Source organism: Phalacrocorax carbo, chromosome 20, assembly GCF_963921805.1.
Source record: "Phalacrocorax carbo chromosome 20, bPhaCar2.1, whole genome shotgun sequence".
NCBI lineage: Eukaryota > Metazoa > Chordata > Aves > Suliformes > Phalacrocoracidae > Phalacrocorax > Phalacrocorax carbo.
This window is the reverse complement of record NC_087532.1, coordinates 6,500,852-6,520,520: the sequence shown is the minus strand read 5'-3', so window position 1 is coordinate 6,520,520 and position 19,669 is coordinate 6,500,852. Positions and strand designations below refer to the sequence as shown.

The 19,669-nt window shown below is 44.6% G+C and overlaps 2 protein-coding genes across 4 annotated transcripts in view; both read right to left on the bottom strand.

Moving 5' to 3' along the window:
- Positions 1–9,583, bottom strand: part of TNFRSF8 (TNF receptor superfamily member 8) — a 40,727-nt gene extending 31,144 nt beyond the window's left edge. The window contains exons 1-3 of the mRNA XM_064470407.1: positions 9,134–9,583; positions 6,005–6,183; positions 1,044–1,113 (exon numbers count right to left, since the gene is read on the bottom strand). The gene's annotated coding sequence lies outside the window, so the exon portion shown is untranslated. The remainder of the gene's footprint in view (positions 1–1,043; positions 1,114–6,004; positions 6,184–9,133) is intronic.
- Positions 9,584–11,386: 1,803 nt separating this feature from the next.
- Positions 11,387–19,262, bottom strand: MIIP (migration and invasion inhibitory protein). Of its 3 annotated transcripts, none has more exons than XM_064470404.1 (10): positions 19,079–19,262; positions 17,233–17,420; positions 16,200–16,691; positions 15,473–15,575; positions 14,895–15,006; positions 14,612–14,676; positions 14,044–14,173; positions 13,566–13,662; positions 12,590–12,697; positions 11,387–12,291 (listed from the first exon to the last, which is right to left on the bottom strand). In XM_064470404.1, exons 1-10 carry the CDS (start codon positions 19,245–19,247, stop codon positions 12,127–12,129), a joined length of 1,629 nt encoding a protein of 542 aa, XP_064326474.1. In that variant the 5' UTR covers positions 19,248–19,262; the 3' UTR covers positions 11,387–12,126. The 3 variants fall into 3 exon arrangements, with proteins under 3 accessions (XP_064326474.1, XP_064326475.1, XP_064326476.1); XM_064470405.1 differs by having other exon boundaries at positions 11,387–11,932; XM_064470406.1 differs by having other exon boundaries at positions 17,233–17,404; positions 19,079–19,191.
- Positions 19,263–19,669: the final 407 nt, after the last annotated feature.

Genomic DNA, 19,669 nt, shown 5'->3' with positions numbered 1-19,669 from the left:
TTATGTGAAACAACAGCCAATTCCCGACTATGGGAAACTCGGAAATGCAGTGAACAGTAATAGTTCCTGCTGACTCTGAGCTATTGGAGGAGTCCTCCGGACAGCAGAGAACCTAGATGTACTGGGAAGAAAGAATCTTCTCGGCTGATAATAGTCTTACTGCAAGAAGTCTTGCTTCAGCCAAGGTCTTTAAATCCCCACTGACTCCATTCAACCTCCTAGTTTTCATTCCAATTACTTAAACCCAAAGATATCCTCAATTTAAATAGTACCATATATGGCAGTGCTACACTCTGCCTTTCCAGAAGCAGCCAGGACACTCTTGGTATTGTTATGCTTAAAAAGTAAAATTTTCTGGAAGCGTAACGATGCATTTCTGCTACCAGGGATTTGGATTCAGTGTTTATATGCAAAATGAGATATGATGATATATCTGACAGTTTACGCACTTTTTGATTGGGTTAATTCATTCAGAACTTTGATTGAAACAAAAATTTAAGCAGCTAAAAGTGTGTCAGACTGATTGTGATAATAACAATAACATGGCTTAATTTTCAATTAGATTTCTTTTACAGATGTCATTTATATGAAGTTGATGTGGATAACAAAATCTTATAACTGTTTTTGTTATCTCAACTAATACTATTACCTTATATACAGTAATAAAATAACTCATGTAACAAAAAAAAAGAATCTGTATAAAATGTCTTTTTTTTCTGGTGCATAGCAGCTTCAAAACTAAAGCACATTTTGAGTCAGACTGAAAAATGAGAAGAGCTGACAGAGAACTCAGTGCTCTCAGGAAAGATTTGGCTTCCATGAAAGAAACCAAAACCATATCGCAGAATTACTATGCCCATAGGCTGGCTGAGAGAGAGACACGACCTTAGAAGAAAGATCACATCATGTCTGTACTTTCAGTAATTCTGACTAAAGCTTCTGGAAGAGTGGTAAATTTACACGTCACCGTTCTCCATAGAGAAAGCTCTCGACAAAGATGTTGTTATTTGAATGTCATTTGCATTATGCCCTTTCTCCCATACCTTGCTAGAAATGGAGAGGCTCAAGGGTGAATATTCCATGGTCCAGACAAGAGCCGCTCGACCGTTCCGGCTGTAAGAAGGTGGTGGGTAATAAAGGTTGGACAAGTAATATCACGTGAAGGCTGATGCCTTTATAAGATCCTCCATGCCCTTTCTTACCTCCTGGTGTGAATTTAAAGCAAAAGCCTTCTCAGCTGCTCCACTGCTGGAATAATCATACTGCAAATCTAAATGACCCACGACAGCATTATTTGTTTTGGGCCGCGCTCCCCAACCCCAGCCTTTGCACCGATACAAATTAATCCACGAGCACCAGCTTTGACTTTAGCTTGGTCTTACCTCATGCCAAAGTCTTTGGCTGAAGTTCTATAAAACTCATCCCCTACCCGACCAGAAAGTGCATGAAGGCTTCTATAAAGCCATCAGTTACATGAAAGGACTGGTAAAAGGCAAGAAACTAAGTACATACCTGCCTTTAGCTAGCAAGTTTCTAAATGTACAGTATATGCACGCAGAGAGCTAATAAGCAGCAGCAGCCAGTTTGCAGTAAATTCACACCTTTCTTATTTCTACTACTATTTTATAGTTATTCCCCCCATGTAGAAACTCTACTTGAAATAGTTAAGTTACAGTCAAAGAAGCATGTTCAAGGTTTACGTTATTTGATTTTGACTGCATTGTTACTCTTCATGAGTCTGGTGTTGAGCTTTGTCTGGCACTTAAAAATCTTGGTTTTCAGCCACATACAAGCCAGTCAAACTCTGGAGTGACAGAGCAGAATATTGCCAAGGCAGACATTTGCCTCGGTCTGAACTCCTGAATTCCCCAACTACAAGAGAACTCTTGTATCAGGAATGCGCCTTTTGAGAAGCCATGGAAGTCTGCCAAAAACTGACCAACGTAAAGCCTCATAAAAACCCAAAACTTGCACAAACTTGATGGAGAATGCATTTGATTTTCAGTGGGGAGCTCTCTAATAAATTCATTCTCCCTCAGCATTCACAAACCGCTCACAGCTCCCAAGGTTGCCTGTTGTGCAATACCTTCACATCATTGAATTCCCACATGGAGTTTCAGAAGCAAAATCAGACTTTCTCTCTAGCAATTTCTCCTCATCAGCATACGACCAGAATGGAACTGAGAAGAGAAAGACTATCTCCATTGGTTTCAAGGAGACCTTCAAAGTGAAGTTCTGGAAAGAAAGCGCCCTATAATTCATATAGAGGCCAAAGACAGAATCAACTGAAGGGATGAAAAAGCTTAGGCTAGAAGAAATTCACGACTAGGACTGGAGAGGAAGGAGACCAGCTCCCTAGGGAGGAAGGCGACTAGGCGATGGAAGCCTGGACTGATTGGATACTGTAAATAAAAACAGTGTTAGAGGGAGTGGGCATGTGCAAACACATTGTAATGCTGTCATTTCTTAAATTTTGAGTATCAGGCTTAGCATTTTTAATGGTGTTCTTGTACTCCCGTCTAGGTGTTAATTACTTGAGATTGGTTAAAACTATAACCCAACCCGTCGGATCCAGTTTTCACCTACAGTTTTTGGAAGATGCTGTTCAACTGTGAACAGAATCAAACCAGAAGGTATACTCAGGTACTCAAGAATTCCAGTCTCTAAACTCTTGGCAGAAGATGCTAAAGAAAACTTCAGTGAAATGTACTATGCACAAGAGACTCAAGCGTAGGACAGAACCAAAGTGAGAGGTAAAAGAAGCTTTTGCAGAGCCTTGTCATTACAGGAAAGATCTACTTTCAGACACTTTGTATGCATGAACTGACAGACAGCTTTTTTGTAGCCAGACTCAGCTACTTCAGCAAAGCATCTAACCTGTGAAGTTCATCTGTAAGTTAATAAACAGTTCCCAAATAAGCCAGCTGTTTCAGGATGAAACACTACTCCGTCATTTACTGGAAATTATTTATGATCTTACTGCACTCCCTATATCAACTTGTTTTTTGGTGGGTTTTTGGTTTTTTGGGTTTTGGTTTTTTTTTTTTACTTTGGGAATAAATACACCCTTTTAGAAGATTACTGGAATTATAAGCATTTCACTTCCTTCTAATAACAAGAAATTCTGCTCATATTTACACAAATATAAATCCAAACAAACTCTAGTGAATTCAACCGAATAACCCTGGATGTCTATTACTGGAAAGGCAGAGAATCTGACCAAGTTCAAAATAATAAAGAGATATACCTGAGTTTTCCTTGTTAACTACCCTTTGTGCAAATATTTTACATTTTTTCACTGATACGCAATTGTTAATGTTTGCATTAACATTAACATTAACATTAACAACATTGTATTGTTGCAACTGAAATGTGCTCAGCGTATACGTGTGGGAAGTAAAACAAGGAAACTGAGAAAGCACCAAGAGTTCCAATTCTATACATTTTAATCCAAAATTGAAAAAAAAAAATGTTTGGGGAAGACTGGGCATGTGGTTAAAACACAGGAGTGGGAGTCATTAGTTCCCAGTACTGTCACAGACTTTCTGGGTAACTTGTACCCTTTCCTGGTACTCTGGTTCTCCTCACCTAAAAGCTCAGAGCTATAAAGCTCATCTATTAACAGAAACAAGATGAGCTTTCCTTTGCTGACACAAACAGAGGAAATATGGGAAATATTAAATTATTTTTGTGAAAGAAATGAATGGGAAGATTTTCAGGATGCATAGGTTTTTCTCAGAGAGTGCAAAACTGGTTTCTCTGACTATACTGAGCGTCTCAACTCTGACAGCTTAGGGTCTTATTCTCCTCTGTCTAGCAGCAGGTTTTTGCTCTGCAGAAACCAGTGGCATACACCAGCTGAAGCAGAAAATTAGGTCCTTATGTTTGGTCTGCCAAACTGGTGAAATTAAGGCTTTTAACTCCAAAGAGAAGGAGGAGAATTTCTCTTGTGTTTTCAGATTTGACACACTCTGAAAACAAATTCTTCTGGGCTTTGAAAACACAAGTTCCAAAGAGATGAAAGCCCCAAAAATCAAAGTTTGCAAATCATTCAAAAAGCACGTGCAGATGTTTCACCTGGGGGTTCTGGAGACAGTCATTCCTTGACATGCTGATAACTAAACAGAATGAATCCATCAGCCCTACATTCGTTCAAGACTCTTGATATTAATTCTTACAATGTACTGACAGCAAGAACAGCTGATCCTGAGACACCACCAAAACTGTCTTATAATAATCCTAATGGGAACAAACAGACAAAACACTGATGGCAGCCTAACGCTGCTACTGAGAAGCAAATGCAGCTGCATTTTAAAGGCTGAACTACACTTCTCTGTTAAAACCAATCACAAACGCATTATTTACTGTGTTTAATTTGTTCAATTAAGCAAAGCTGGATTTCCCAGCTTATGAATCAGTGCTACATACATGCAGTACGGTCAGAAAGAGGAAATAAACCACTAGCTTTACCACAAAGCATCAGGCAGTCATCACTCATGACAAAAGAGAACTAACACCAACGGGCACACGGACTGGAGCCAGCTGTCAGCAGAAGACACAGCTGCACAGACTAAGCCCATGCTCCAAGTGCTACGAACAGCGGGGAAAAAAATCCAGGTTAAATCAAGAACACTGGGCTTCGCTTTGGCTATTCCAACTTCTAGTGGCATTGAGGTATGAGCTATGTAGTAGTTTCCAATTTTGCTAAATATTCTCCCAGTAAATTCTTCCACCGTAATCACACACATCAGTCGCACATCAGAGTGACGGGTCCCTGCCTTCTCCCTGAGGCATTTTATGTCCCTGTTGTGGTCGTCGGTAGCCGCAGTTAATTTGTTCATTAGGACTCCAGCGTCTACGCTATTGAATACTCCCAGTCCTGCCCCTAAGATAGCAATCATATCTCTTTTTGACCGTTTTGGAGAGATATGAGGGTTCATCCGTGTACCACACTAGCCAGCCAGTGTCAGCTTTTCCAAAAAGGCAGACAGTCTGATCTAATTGCTGATACATTAACGTGCAGTGTAAGTTCCACCCTTTTAGGGACCAGCTAGGGTTAAAGAAAACTCGCTGTTGTCCTATGTTCTTCATTATATAAGGGCCAGTGTTATAAATGTCAGGAGATAACTTGGAGGCCGAGTTGGTGAGGATAGTTTCTTGATGTTAATATTGAATTGGAGGCCTAAGCTGGAGTGAAATTTAGAGTCTGCCCAAAGACACATTATGAGCTTTGAGCAGAATATAGTAAAATGATACCAACATTCATGTCCAAAGGGACAGATATGTGTTATCAAGACCATGTCCATGTTTGCCTCCAGCACAGTCCACGATAATGCGTAAAACTGTTGTACACTCAGTGTGGTTTTCAATTTGGCATCCTATTGAACTGTTGCCTCCTACTGTTCCCTTTAGAGATGGGATCTGTTGATCCTCATCTCCATTTTTTTTATAATCCACTCTCATCGATGAAAGTTAATGTTGTTATGTAGTACTACTGCAAATAAATTTAGAGACTTAGTGGGGTGTCAGATGCAAACTCACTAGAACCTGTAAAAGCATTTGCCCGTGGCCACCCCATCGTACACAAACTCCATATTTTGCACATGTCAGTCTCAGTCATTAGTCTCACTCTATGGTGGGTCCATCTGCAAATCACAAAAACAGGTGAATTTATACCAACAGTCTAGGTTGCCGTAACTGCAAAATTCTGTGTCTTTCCCAGCCCAAGCAGAATTATAAGCAGTCATTCCTGTCGGTTCCCAATGGGTACATTCATTGATTACTCAGCATCCTACTTTAATTTCTTCTCCTGGTGTGCCTTGGAGTAGGGGAACAAAATTTTCCCTGTCCCACCTCCATTGATTTCTTAAGTATATCTCATTTCTGTGCATAACCAAAGTAGAAAGGTCTAAGCCTGCCCTTTCCCTTGATGTTCCCATATTTCCCGTATATTTTACTAATGCATGATCCCACGGGCTTTGTTTCTGAATGGTGGTGATTATACCTACTCCGATGAACCAGAAAAGAGAAGTTGGGGTAGGGGCATATAACCGTGGCTGTCATTGCCCTCGATATTGATCCCAGCAGATTAATGCAAAGAGGGGGCAAAGGAGTATACACGAAGATGCTGATGTCGAGTATAATAGCTGCTCCCACGGTGTCATTGGTGGGATTCATTCTTTCCTGTAAAAGAAAGGAAGAGTCTCAGTGGGGAAGGCCGAATGGGTTACCCTTTTTATGATACAGGATAAATCCACCCTAAAAACTAACCGAATACTAGGGAACATTAGTGAGACTGCAGTTGGGGAGTGCAGGCGCTGCGTGCAAAAGGCGGATGTCAGCAGATTCCACCCCGAGACTTCCACATCCAAATGACCACATACGGCCATTTGTCAGCTGCAAGGTTCCTCCCATTAAAACACCGAACCCCAATATGTTTCCATAGTAATCTTTTACTGCAAAGCAAACTGAGGTTATTCATTTTTCACTGGGAAGCCAAATTTTTACTTTAACAGTGAGGCGTAGTTTGCTGCCACCATCCATTTAACCAGCTAATTTAACTTTAGGTTGGCCTGGTTGTAATCCTAAGGCGCCTGCATCAGTTTGGGTAAGAATAGATATGTGTGCTCCTCTATCTATTAGGAATTTAGTTAGGATTTGGTGAGGACCTACAGGAAGCATAATGTAAGGGCCATCATGGCTTATCCATTGACGAACACTGATTTTCCAGACCGGCAGGCCCAATAACTGTCCAGAGTTTACCCCTTTTTTGGTTCCGGTTATTGCGATTCCTTCAACTCCCTTCCCAGAGGGGAGAAAGGATTAGGAGGTCCCACAGAAGCTGTTTGGGCAGGGGCAGTAGCAGCTGACAGTGCTGCATCTCGCCTTCAAAAAGCTTCTATCAAGCTTAGAATAACTCCAACTGGCTGTCTATGAATAGCAGCTCTGGGAATACCCATTGCCAGGGCTTGTTTCCACAATTTATTTCTCTCTTCCTGGGCCCTCGATCGTTGATTAATGGATCCCAGTTCTCTAGAGTCACTCCGCAGTGTTTACTTAACCTAACATTTTGACCTATATTTTTTGTTCCACTGGACACATCATCCCACGCCATTTCTTGTCCATGATTTATGAGGCCATACATTAATCCTGCCCAAGTGGGGAGGTTTCTTTGAAGTAAAGTAGCTTCTTGGTCATTTTCATCACTGACAACATCCCTTGTGGCTGAGTACTAAAATCTGTCTCTCTTGATCTTGTCTCTTTTTGCAACAGGATAAGGTTTGAGAATGGCAGGGGCTCCCTTTATTAATGGCTTTAACACAGTCTACAGTTGCCACCATGGGAACATCAAGGGAACTACGCTCATGCATGGCCTGAATACAGGCAGCTTTTGTAATAGCTGTGGAGAGCTCATCCCAAGATCTAACAGGTATTAACAAAGGCTCTCCTCTCTCCAACGTACCTATTCCCCCAGCCCAGTATGCCACCCTACTTGTTCTTCAGAGGGGATCGTTCAGGGCATCAGGGCCAGCATTCAGAAAGACACCAGGGCCCCGGTAGCCATGAGCCTCATCGGCGTTCAGTAAAATTCTATCTCCTGCAGTAAGACACACTCTCTATAGGTATTCAGCTGCAGTTTCTCCTGGCTTACTGCCATAACATTCTTGCAAATTAGCCATCTAAATCGGGTCAAATGGGATTGTTTTGCAAGTACTTGGACCTCGCCCTCCCTGCAGACCTGTTTGCAGTTCAGCTTTTATAATGCATCTGGCCATAAACCGAGGAGGTTCAGGAGGATATAGGGGGTCATCCTTGTCTGAGCTGTTATTAGGATTTTTCCAATAAACTCAGGGGGTTTCCGGGCCTTGCATTAACATTATTTCAACATATTCTCCTAATTTTTGTTCTTTCAATTCACAGAATCACACACAGAATCCCAGACTGATGTGGGTTGGAAGGGACCTCTGGAGATCATCCCGTCCCACCCCTGCCTGAGCAGGCACCCCCAGAGCAGGGGCACAGGGCCGCGTCCAGGCGGGGGGTGAATGTCTCCAGGGAAGGGACCCCACAGCCTCTCTGGGCAGCCTGTGCCCCTGCTCTGGTACCCGCACAATAGAGAAGTTTTTTCTCATGTTATAGAATCATAAAGGTTGGAAAAGACCCTTAAGATCATCGAGTCCAACCACTAACCTATCACTGCCAAGCCCACCACTAAACCATATCCTCAAGCACCACGTCTACCCTTCTTTTAAATACCTCCAGGGATGGAGACTCCACCACCTCCCTGGGCAGCCTGTGCCAATGTTTGACAGCCCTTTCGGTGCAGAAGTGTTTCCTAATGTCCAACCTAAACTTCCCTGGCGCAGCTTGAGGCCGTTTCTCTCATGCTATCGCTTGTTACTAGGGAGAAGAGTCCGACCCCTGCCTCGCTACAACCTCCTTTCAGGTAGTTGTTCTATTTTTACTGATAGTGGCAGTTTGTTAGTTTTATGTTGCTCTATTTCATCCTGCAGATCTTGCATTTTACAGGTTGTTTCCCCTCTTTCTCTACATGCAGCACCTAAGCATGTTCCCAACATTTTACGGATTATATCTTCATCTTTCCCATCTTCAGTCGAACCCCTCACAGCACTTAACTGCTTCCCTGCTGCTTCCCAGTTACACCAACTATCACAGGCCCATTCTCTTGAGAAGCCAGGGTTCAGATTAATACTGTGCTTTCGTAAATAATCGGCAACACTACTTGCCATCCTGCAGACTACACCAAATTTTCGCGGAATAAGATTTTTTACACGATTTTGGCCTAGCAGCAATTTAGGAGTTGTAATAGCTTTGAGATAGATCATAAAATTAGGTTGTATAATTCTTAAGCATCAGCCAATTTAACAGAGCGATTCAATGAAATTTGTTACAATCGAAATAGCGACTTAGTTAAAGATTCAAGAATGGCAAAGGTCACTCAAAACTTACAGCAGGGTTATACACACAGAGGGCTTTTAAATCAATTCACAGACAGCTCTAAATCAAATTGCACACACACTCAGACAGGAAGCTCAAACTGCGTGTGCACACACACACAGAGGTTAACCTGTGATTAAAATTTCCCTTTTTGTGAGTTTCATGAATTACTCACTATTATGTGCCAGCATTCATCAATGGACGGTCAGTGAACCTCGCAAAGTCAGGCCTCCGAGTCCTTGCGAAATCGCTGATGGACGATTCTTCAATCCTTGCAAACTCTCCCCTGCGAGGTGTCCCGGCTCAGGGGGAGCTACTGGGTCACACAGCCTGCGGCAGTCCCACAGAGCTCAAAAGGTCTCACTTTTGGATCGCTGTTCATAGGATCAAGATGAGTGGCTTTATCCAGTATTTCCCATTCCAGCCACAACTGGTACTGTGTCACTGTTCACCATGGTATCCTGGGGTGCATTCAAAGGAGCGTGGCCAGCAGGGCGAGGGAGGCCACCCTCCCCTCTGCTCTGCCCCAGTGAGGCCACATTTGGAGTGCTGCGTCCAGGTCTGGGCTCCCCAGTACAAGAAAGACAGGGAGCTACGAGCAAGTCCAGCAAGAGCTACAGAGATGACCAGGGGGCTGGAGCATCTCCCTTATGAGGAAAGGCTGAGACACCTGGGTTTGTTCAGGCTGGAGAAGAGAAGGCTGAGGGGGGATTTCATCAATGCTTATAAATATCTGAAGGGTCGGTGTCAAGAAGATGGGACTGGACTCTTTTCAGTGGTGCCCAACGCCAGGCCAAGGGGCCACGGGCACAAGCTGGAACACGGGAAGTTCCACCTGAACATGAGGACAAACCCCTTCCCTGTGCGGGTGCCAGAGCAGGAGCACAGGCTGCCCAGAGAGGCTGTGGGGTCCCTTCCCTGGAGACATTCACCCCCCGCCTGGACGCGGCCCTGTGCCCCTGCTCTGGGATGGGATGAGCTCCAGAGGTCCCTTCCAACCCCTACGATTCCATGATTCTGAGATATGATTCAGGCAGCAGATGGCCCAGGTGCAGCCAGGGAGCACCTGACACTCCGGTCACTGCACTTGTAACTGAGATAACAGCACAACAGGATTTTTCTTCCCAAAACATGCATGGCTTTTCCTGAGAGGTCAGAGTGCCCTGGGGGCCTGCGCCACCCAGCCCTACTGCTGACGACAGTGGGAGTAGACTGCCACCTCTCTACAGGCACATCTGAGATTTTTCTTCCCACCCCTAACTGATCAAGATAAAACAATTTCATCTTAAAACGATTACAACAAACACCTAGCCCCTAATGTAATGGCAACACAAATGAAGCCAGGCTTAAGCAGATCCTTCCTCACCAACTGCAGCAGAGAATTCTTTCTCCCTGGGGATTACCAAGCATCGCTGGCGTTAGGGGGACATACCTCCCTACATCTTGGCCACAGGCCATGCAGCAGCATGACTGCCTCCAGGAACGGGAGACAAGCTATTTTCTGCTCTGAAAGAGTAATAAACAAAAACGCCCAGAGGTTCCATGAACAGGTAGCATCTTCAGTCTTTCAGCTTGCAAATGAGGGCAGGATCAAACAGGCCAGAACCAACATACAAAGAGACAAATTGAGGTTAACTTGGGTAAGCAGGTGCAGTGTCACTGATTTCTTTCACCTGTTTCTAGAGGAGGAAGAGAGTCATAATCACACTTTCAATGCTTTCACAAGTGTAAACACTGAATGTATACCTAGCTATCACGAAATATTTTCAGTTCACCGTTGGTTCTGTCCTGCACTCACCAGACAGATCTCACATAAATTACTTAATCTCAGAGTGCTTCATCCTCTCTGTTTATAAAGCGGAGCAGGCCTGCTGTAATTTGTTTCGGGATAAATTAAGAACAGGTTTATGACTTCTAATGTTTTGGGGTGAAGGCAAGGTAGTAAAAATCTTGAACTCGCCCTATTTAGTATAACATTTGGCAGCTAGCACTTTATATTCACTGGATTAATTTCTTTTAAAATTAGTATTTTCAATAATGGAAATAAACCCAAAGCTAAACTGATCAGTCACGCTTTTCATTTTCCATTCTAAGACTCACATTAAGATTTCATAAACTTGCAATACTTCTTTCCCTGCTTAAAAAAGTCTATTCATACATTTGATTTATAAATAACGCATTTTATATACAAACAACAGTGAATGCCAAGAAGCTGAAAATATCATTGGTGTAAACCCGATTCCTTCTGTCAAGTTAGCTCCCAGAAAGAAATTTGATTCAAAGTTTCTGAATGCAATTGCTACTAAAGGTTTCACAATAACTTACAGAATTCTTAAAGCAGGAATTTCTGCCTCAGGCTTATTCAAGGCAAAATAAAACATCAGTGGTGTTGTTTTTTAGACAAGGAAAGTAAGACCAGTCTATAAAATTCAAGCAAATCACACTATGTAATATCTTTTGTTTTGGTACAACTTAAAAACCCCAAAATGTTTTTTGGTTTATCTCCAAAAAACTTGGAAAAACAGAGGCAAGCATAATTTGCAAACATTTTAAGGCATTACCTAGATTTTTTTATTAATAAAACCTCATTTGACTTTAACACGCTTTTTCACATTCATAATTACTCCGATATAACGCACCCTGTAGCTACAGGCATTGCACTGAAAATAAGCTGGATTTTTTTAAACTAAATTATCGAGTAACTCAAGTTTAAGGCATTAGCAAATTATGCATCATGTTTCAAACATCTGGAAATGAACGTATTTGTATGCTTTCCACTGAATCAGGCCATTCATAGCCAGTTCCTCACCCTGGCATTCAGAGTTAACATTACACTTCTGCTTTACTTAAGTGAGGTGGCAGATGAACCCTGTTGCTACAGCTGTCCTCGTGGCAACAGTACTAGTTACTCATCCTGTACACATCACTTTATCCAGCCCCAGGTGGGAAAGCCCATGCATCTGCTTACAAGTAGCTGCAAAAAAGCAAAAAAGAAAAGTTAAAAAGCATAGATGAGAGTTCATACACTCAGCTGTGTGTATTGGTTGCTCATGTATGTGCATGACTATGAAAACTAGGAAAAATGTGTTCAAAGATTTATTTTTATCCAAATAGAGTAGTTTCTACGCCCCGTGCCCATCCCTTCCCTGGGACAATCAGGTCAGTGGTTCACAGAGTTGAGGCAGTCGGATTTAAATTTGGAGCTGCTCTGTAGCATCCAGGTTTGCCTTGCTCGCTCTGCTGAGAAGCACTGCTAAATCCAAAGTGTGTTGAGTGGGTCAGGTTCAGAAGCTGGTCAGTTCTGGTTCCTCCTGACACTCTGGACACGGAGTTCTAGAATCCAAATGAAGAGGACATTAATCAAAGAATGCCAAAGTGACTTTTCCCATTTTGATGAAGACTGGTGAGCTGAACAGGCTCTTTGCCTGTTACCCCGCTCCATTTGCTTTTTTGGGTCTCATGTCACTAGTTTACGCAGCAGCAGAAGGAAAATGTCTCCATGTGGAGATAAGGAGATAATCTTCCAGGCATTTTCGTTTGCTCAGCCTTTGGTGATTATCATACCCTTTAGAGAGACGGGATTGCAATTACCATCTGTGCAATTCACAGCATCTTAACGGGCTATTCTTACCAGGTGAGGATGGTGAGAAGGCTTATCTTCCAGTGAAGCTCGCAGATCCAAACTGCTGAGCGTGGGGTTGCAGGAAGGGATGATATTTTCCCAGCCAGCCAGGCAGTGCTGTGAAAAGAGACGGGAATGCTGCATTAGAGTGCTTTGCCCTTTTTTCATCTATTGTGGCCTGTTAGTTCCAAATAACTTCTGCACAGGGAGGTTTTAGCACATAATTAATTAATTTTGGGGGGCATTTCAGATGACTAACACAAAAGAGAAGAAATCTCTAATGAAGCAAAACTGCACAGCTGTCTCCTCTTCCACCTTTCACTGGCTAATTATTGCTAAAACCATCTCCTGCTTTGTGAACTCAAGCACCTGAACGCTCTGAACCTGTCTCAGCTGACTCACCCAGTTCCCTAAACCTCAAACCAGGCTTCTTTTTATCTCTGCGCTTGACATCTCTAGGCCAGAGCTAGGTCTGGGTAGTAATACTGCCCCCAGCATTGCCTAGTGACTCTACAAAACTAGTTTTGAATCCAACTTTGCCACTATGGATTTTGCCTGGCCCCTATACACTGTGAATACTCCACAGAAGCTTGTCTTTTAGACTCTCTAACATCTCTGGAAAGAAACACGGGCAGTCTTGGTTATGGTTCATCATGTTGAAAGGTCAATGCCTCAAATAAGTCAGCTTAAACATGCCCCAGAAGTAAACAGCTTCGTATGGCACTTTCTTTTTCTCAGCATAAAGCATCTGCAAAGTCATATGTAAAAAGCATATATGAAGTCCTACGTTTTACGCCAGTTACACAAAGGCATGAACTCAGAAGCACACACCAATGGCTTTTTGTGCTATCTCAGTGACACAGATCAGAAATTTTAGTGGAAACCCTGCCAGGGGGATGAGTCCCAGATTCTTTTTCTTTCTTGTGCCATAACAATGCCCAGCCTGGGCTGTGCCATCAATATCAACAAGACGACAGCAACTTACCGAAGGCAGTGCTAGATTGTCTGTTGGTTCAAGGCTCTTCCTGCGATGGGCTTTGTATTTGTAGGCAGGCATAAGGGTAGACCGGGGAATGCTGACCCTGCAACCACACAAGGCAAGTAATTGCCTAGACCCTCCACAAGGCAGAGAAACCTGCACGCCTTCCCCACTCAGATTCCGAGGGTCTGATCCCAAAGTGAACCAAGCGAAACAGTTTTGGATTAGGGCATTAGACACTTAATGTGCACATTGACATTCTGGACCAAATTCAGATAAAACATGGATTTCTCACTGACTTCAAAACTGTTTCTGCTTATGGAAAAGATCAGTAGGAGTTTTTAAGCAAGAGATACGTCTGCCTTGAGAACAACAACCTTCTACAGAGCTATTTTGATGCTGTCTTCTCCATCACATGAACAGCTTTTTCTTCCCCATTGTTTCCTTGAGTTCTGCATATTACAAAGCAATAATTCTTATCTACCTGACATAGGCTGGCTCTTCCAGTACCTCTAGGGGCTGGCGAGTACGTGGGATTTTGCACACAGGGCAGGCAGATTCTGAATCCACAGGGACAGTGAAGAGGCGCCGGTTTAATCGGTAACAGTAAACACCTGCCACAGAGTAACGAAACATCATGGCATTTCTCGTTTGGCAGACAGTTTCTCAACCCAGTCAAAGCTGTGTTCTACCACAGTGCCACACACGCATTCTATAGAAAGAGGTGCTTTTCCTGAAATATCTTTTACATTTCCTGTCCACAAATAGGTTCCTAAAAAGCAAAACCAAAACTTCAACCTCCTCAACTTAGAAAGAGAACTTTAGCCAATTACAAGAAACTCTGACAAAATAAGATGACACTGATTGAGAGAGGATCCCTAGAAGACTCAAGTGTCTTGGGAGTAGGAAGCTGAATCTGGTTTAGAAGCTGCAGCTAAAAAACCCCACATTCTTCCTTGTCTGGCATGACGTGGGGCTCTCTCAGAACAAAGGGGAAAGACGGCTCAGTTGTTCGTTCACAGAAATTGGATTAGGAAGAAATCTGATCTTACACTTATGGGAACTGCTTATCAAATCTGGATCTTGCTCAGGAACCATGTAATCCAGGGCCTTCCACCTAAAGAAACACGCAAACAAATCAGTCACGGGGGGCAGGCCCTCTGAACAGCCCCACTTTTTCCAAGCATACATTTCTGACTGGGAGGTAAAGGGCTAAAAAGCAGCCCTTACAATTTTGCACTCCGATCTACACTTCTATATGAAGTATGAAACTATACTTTTCATTACTCTAAAGGGATACATTGCTGCTTCAGCCCTTCCCCCATACCCACTTACTCCAGGTGCTGCTCAGGAATACACGCTGCTTTGTTGGCCTGTCGGAACTCGTGCAGCTCAGCAAAGTATTGGTCAGATTTTTCTGCTACTGAAGAGTTTGTATCCAGGAGCCCTAAGAACGCCAAGGAAAGAGAGAAGTTCAAGGATTTACCAAATCTGGGAAAGCACCAAAGCAAGCCTCATGCAAAAATGTCAAAGCAACCAAAGTTCTGAAGCACCAAAATGGATGATGAAAAGAGCATGCCATCGTGTCAAGCCAGAGCTTTACTGCATGGTTTGGGTCACTTGTATTCACTCATTTCGGTTACTCGGTACCCCCTCTGAGCCCACTCAGCTTAGCCGTTTGCTGCCTGCATTCCCGTACCACTGCCACCTCACCGTGCCAGGGAAGCACAGGTCACCTCTGGTCTGGACAAGGAATGGCTTCTGACAAAACTGCAGCTCCCCTGCTGAGACCTGCCACATGGGCTCTCGGTCTGCAGTTCTGTCACACCTCAGCCAAAGGGGTCATAAACTGTGTTTTAACTCTTCATATTACCACATCATGCTGAGAGCTTTGCTTCAGCTTTAGGATTCACCTGCAATCCAGTCATAGCCCAGGAAAGGACGTACGGACCAGCTGCTCACAGGTATGGTATATTCTTCGGGGTCAGACTGAAAAGCCACATGCCCAGCTTCCTTCTGGGAAGAAAACAATTCATAAAGACCTCCTATACTCTAGCAGGACATTCAAAGGTACAGCTTAGGAGATAACTGGCGGCTGTGGCTTGGTTTGAGGCTGGATTCTATCTATGCCTCTACCAGGAATTTGCTCACCAGCCCTCTGTCTTCTCAACTGATAAAACAGAAGGAGGCGGCAGGGGACTTGCCCAGGCTACGGCAGTGTTCTTCAGGGCTTTAAACAAAATGCTGACTTCCCTGCATCACACATCCTCAACATCAGGCCACCTGTGCTGCCTTGGAGGATGATCAGGGCAACAGTCTGCCCTTCACGCTGACAGAAACAAGCTACGTGACAGCAGCACTGCACCGGGCTGTTCTCCCTGAGCACATGCACCACATATGCAAATGACAAGGAGTCTTACAGTGAAGGGCTACAGATTTCTGGCCTTTGGTTCACAGGCTAAGGAAAGCAGGGGCTGAACAAACTGCCAACAGCCCCTGGCCGCTAAGGCTGGGAACAGGTTCTGATCCCAACTTCCAATTTACACAGTGGGAATGGGTCAAATAATGTTTTCCTGGCCCTTTCTCCCCATCCGTCTATTGACTTATGAAAATAAGCAAAGCATTGGTTTCACCATTTACTTTCAACTCTTTGGACTGAGATGTCAGCAAGAGTGATTCAGGGATTATGGGCTCTCTAATGATCACACGCCCCTTGCCGGTCTCTTCACTTGGTACGCTGCTCAGTGATGGGTCCAGATGACCCTTAAGCTGCTTTTTCTCATGGAAACCATGTAGCAGAGCAGACTGTTTTCTGTAGTCTCCATGGCCCAGAAGGAAGGATTCTTCCTCTGGACTTCCTCGAGCGCAGCCATCTCTATCCACTCCGGAAGCTTCTCTGCCACACGTAATGATTGCAGACACTGGCATAACATTCTTCTCTTTCCCAGGAAAGCTGGAATCCAAACCTACTGCTTCCTGAATCTTCGCCTGTGGTTGCTGTACCCCTCTGTCATTGTTGTTGTGTTTAAGAGACGAAGAAAAGGCTGCTCTGGCTGCGTAAGCTCCGGGTTCCACAGACACCAACGTCGCAGGGTCAGCTGTAGACTTCGCAGCATTGACCTGGTTTTCCTTCTGTAAGGACAGAGACTCTCAGACCACACAGCATCATTCAGATTACAAATAGCTTTCTTTAGGATATTTCACTCATTAAGAGAAAATCAACCTCTCGTTCTAGTCTGCTCACCCCTTTAAATTCCTGTAGGGAAAAAAGCTAAATCCTTATATTACGAGACATTTATTAAGTATTTGGAGAAGACTGGGAAAAGCTGAGTGCAGCTTTTCCCAATTTGAGGAACTGCTAAACTTTCAACCTTTCTGCTTCGAAGAAATAAAAGGATTATGTTCCACAATGTTCATTCCTGTCTTAGATTAAGAAACCTACATTTCTTAGGCAAGAACTGATCTCTGAACCCTTTGCAAGGAGAACATATTTGAGGTCACAGGATACACAATAAGCAGAAGTCTAGCTACTTTTCTAACAGACTCCATATTCCACTTTCTACCAGCTCCTCCATGTCCATGTGTCTCCTTTACCACTCCATACGCGGAGCTGCTGCCTACCATCCAAGGCCCGTTTGCTCCTCAGCCCTTCTAGCACAGACACAACACATACCCCTCTCTTGGGCAAGGGGACAGGTCTTCCAGTAGCTGTTCTATTAGGAAGAGATTCTGGAAAGAGTGGCTTGCTGGGAAGCCTTTTTCGGATCTCCTCCTGCTGCATTCTGAGCCTTTGCAGAAGGTCCTGGTTGGCCTGCCGCAGCCTCTTCAGGTGCTCTAACTCCATCCTATGAAAACATTTTCCTGTAAAGCCAGAGGAAGGGTGAACTACATAAATTGAAGCATTAAGCAAAGAAGCAGACTCAGGAGAAGCCACTTTCAGGGGACTTTTAATAAAAATCACTTACATCTGTTGGAACATTGGGAGTGTTGATTATTGCTCCTGAGAAATCAGCCAGTCTCAAAACTCTCTTACCCTAAGAACTAGCACCACTGCCCATCTCGCTCCCCTCAGATGTACTGTCAAACATTTTGCACCCAGAAACTGCTGGCTGACTGAATAAAGTCACTCTCACAGAGGAAACCGTAAACCTGAAAAAAGTCATGTCAAAAAGCCAAATAAGAGACATTTGATCCAGGGGCTGATATTTAGGACAACCTCATGTAATTCTGCTTTAACGTTCTTTTTAAACATCAAAATTTATATTGTGATAATACCAGGATTCTCACAAGTTCAAAATATGACTAATGAATCTGAATGTATTTACTATATCCAAAGGAAATACTGAGTCAAAACTGTCCTCCACATTCCCTGGGCAGCAAGACTCCATCAGGCTCAATTATGACTCAGGACTGGGACCCAGAAATTCCGATCCCACACGTTAACCACTAAGGGTTACCGCCCTTTTATTAGAAAAGGGGAGAAAGAAAAAAAAAAAAGGAGTTACTAAATAAATAAACATAAATAAATAAAGCGTAGCTTGACTGGAAGGCCGTCATGCTGTTCAACTGTTTACAACATCACGAGCTCCTCTAAATTTGCAGAAAGTGGTTTTTTTTTTTTTTAAATAAAACAAAACTCAAAAGCCCAAACCCAAACTCCCACCTCACTTACAGCTAGAGTCATCAGTTATGCTCTCAAGTAAAACTATATGCTTCGTCAGGACCTTTTGTTCTCAAGGGTCCTTGACCCTTCTCCAAAGCTCTTCTGATTCGTTTTTGTGTCCGCTACTCGGCAACTGGGCGCGAGGAATCGAATGCGTATGCTGTACAACAGCACCGGGGGACAGGCAACCCAGTGCTAGCCACCAAAAACTAGAACGTATCTTCTTGTTACAAGAAATAAGCGAGAGGTGCGCTACTGGACATAAAATGGAAATACCAGCCCGGAGGCAATAAACTGGAGATCATTTGAACAATACAGAAGTTCTTACAGCATTCACAGGACAAAGCTAACAGCATCCTCTCATCATTGCTCATCGGAAATCAAATACTCTGAAAACAACATTAGTCAAGGGACTTTCTGGAAGGGTTTTACCAGATGAGAGCCACTCTCAGCATAACCTACGTAAAGCCGTTAATCCTTCGTGCTCGAGACCATGGGCTCAAGCTTATGAAACTGATTTAGCCGAATTCCTTGCAAAAAAGAGCTTAGCTTCCCGCAGTAAAAAAATAAAATAACATAAAATAACGACTACCTCGGGGATTAAGAGCGCTCATCCCAGCAAGAGAGCTGCCCCCCACCCACGCAGCTCCCCGGGCTGCTTCCGCGCAGCCGCCGCGTTCCGCCGCTGCCGAGCCCACGAGGAAAGGGGGGCCGGCGCCGGGCGCCGCAAGCCGCCCCTTCCCTTTCCAAGCGGGGAGCCTGGCAGCCGGCGGAGCCCCGGTGAGGCCTCCCTCCCGAGCACGGCGAGCCTGGCCAGGCCAAGCGGCTCCCCCCCACCCCGCGGCTTGAGGCCCACCTGCGCCGCTCCGAGCCGCCGGCTCGCCCGGCCGTCCCGCCCGCGGCCGGGGGAATCCCCGCCTCCGCTCCGGGGGCCGCCGGGACTCCCCAGGCCGGCCCCGGCCCGGCCGTTCCCGCAGGCCAGCGGCCGCCAGCCCCGGCCGGGCCCGCCCCGCCGCTCCCGGCATGCCGCCCGCCCGGGGGGCCGCGGGGCCGGGCCCAAGCGCCCTCCCATCGGGGGCGCGGAACGGCCGCAGCTGGGCGCAGCCCCGCTCCCCCTCCGAGGCTGAAAAGAAGCCCGCGTAAAAAATTTGTCACTAGAAATCCACCTCTTTCTCTTCTATCACGCCCCGTGTCAGCTACCGAACGAGAACACTGCTGCACCGCACCGGCAGGCTGCGCGCGGCGTTTGCTTACCGTTACTTCCTACAATATTCTCAATAAATCATTGATTCCATACCAATGTTCTTCGTGCAACTGCAGGAGGAATCTCTCAACCATTCTATCAGACAGTTCGGTATTGTTAATTTTCATTAAGTTAATTTTCATAGTGAGAGCGCGGATAAAGGGTCGCGATTCGCAAACGTGCAATTCACCGCGCGGCGGCAGC

What these genes read in the sequence shown, in the direction of transcription:
- MIIP (XM_064470404.1), bottom strand. Translation starts at nt 19,247, where the DNA reads ATGCCGGGAGCGGCGGGGCGGGCCCGGCCGGGGCTGGCGGCCGCTGGC. An exon ending in CTCAGTCCAAAGAGTTGAAA is followed by an intron (nt 15,576 to 16,199) that starts GTAAATGGTGAA and finishes TTTTCTTCCCAG; the next exon opens with AAGGAAGCTGGGCATGTGGC. An exon ending in GATAAGCAGTTCCCATAAGT is followed by an intron (nt 14,174 to 14,611) that starts GTAAGATCAGAT and finishes ACTCTGTGGCAG; the next exon opens with GTGTTTACTGTTACCGATTA.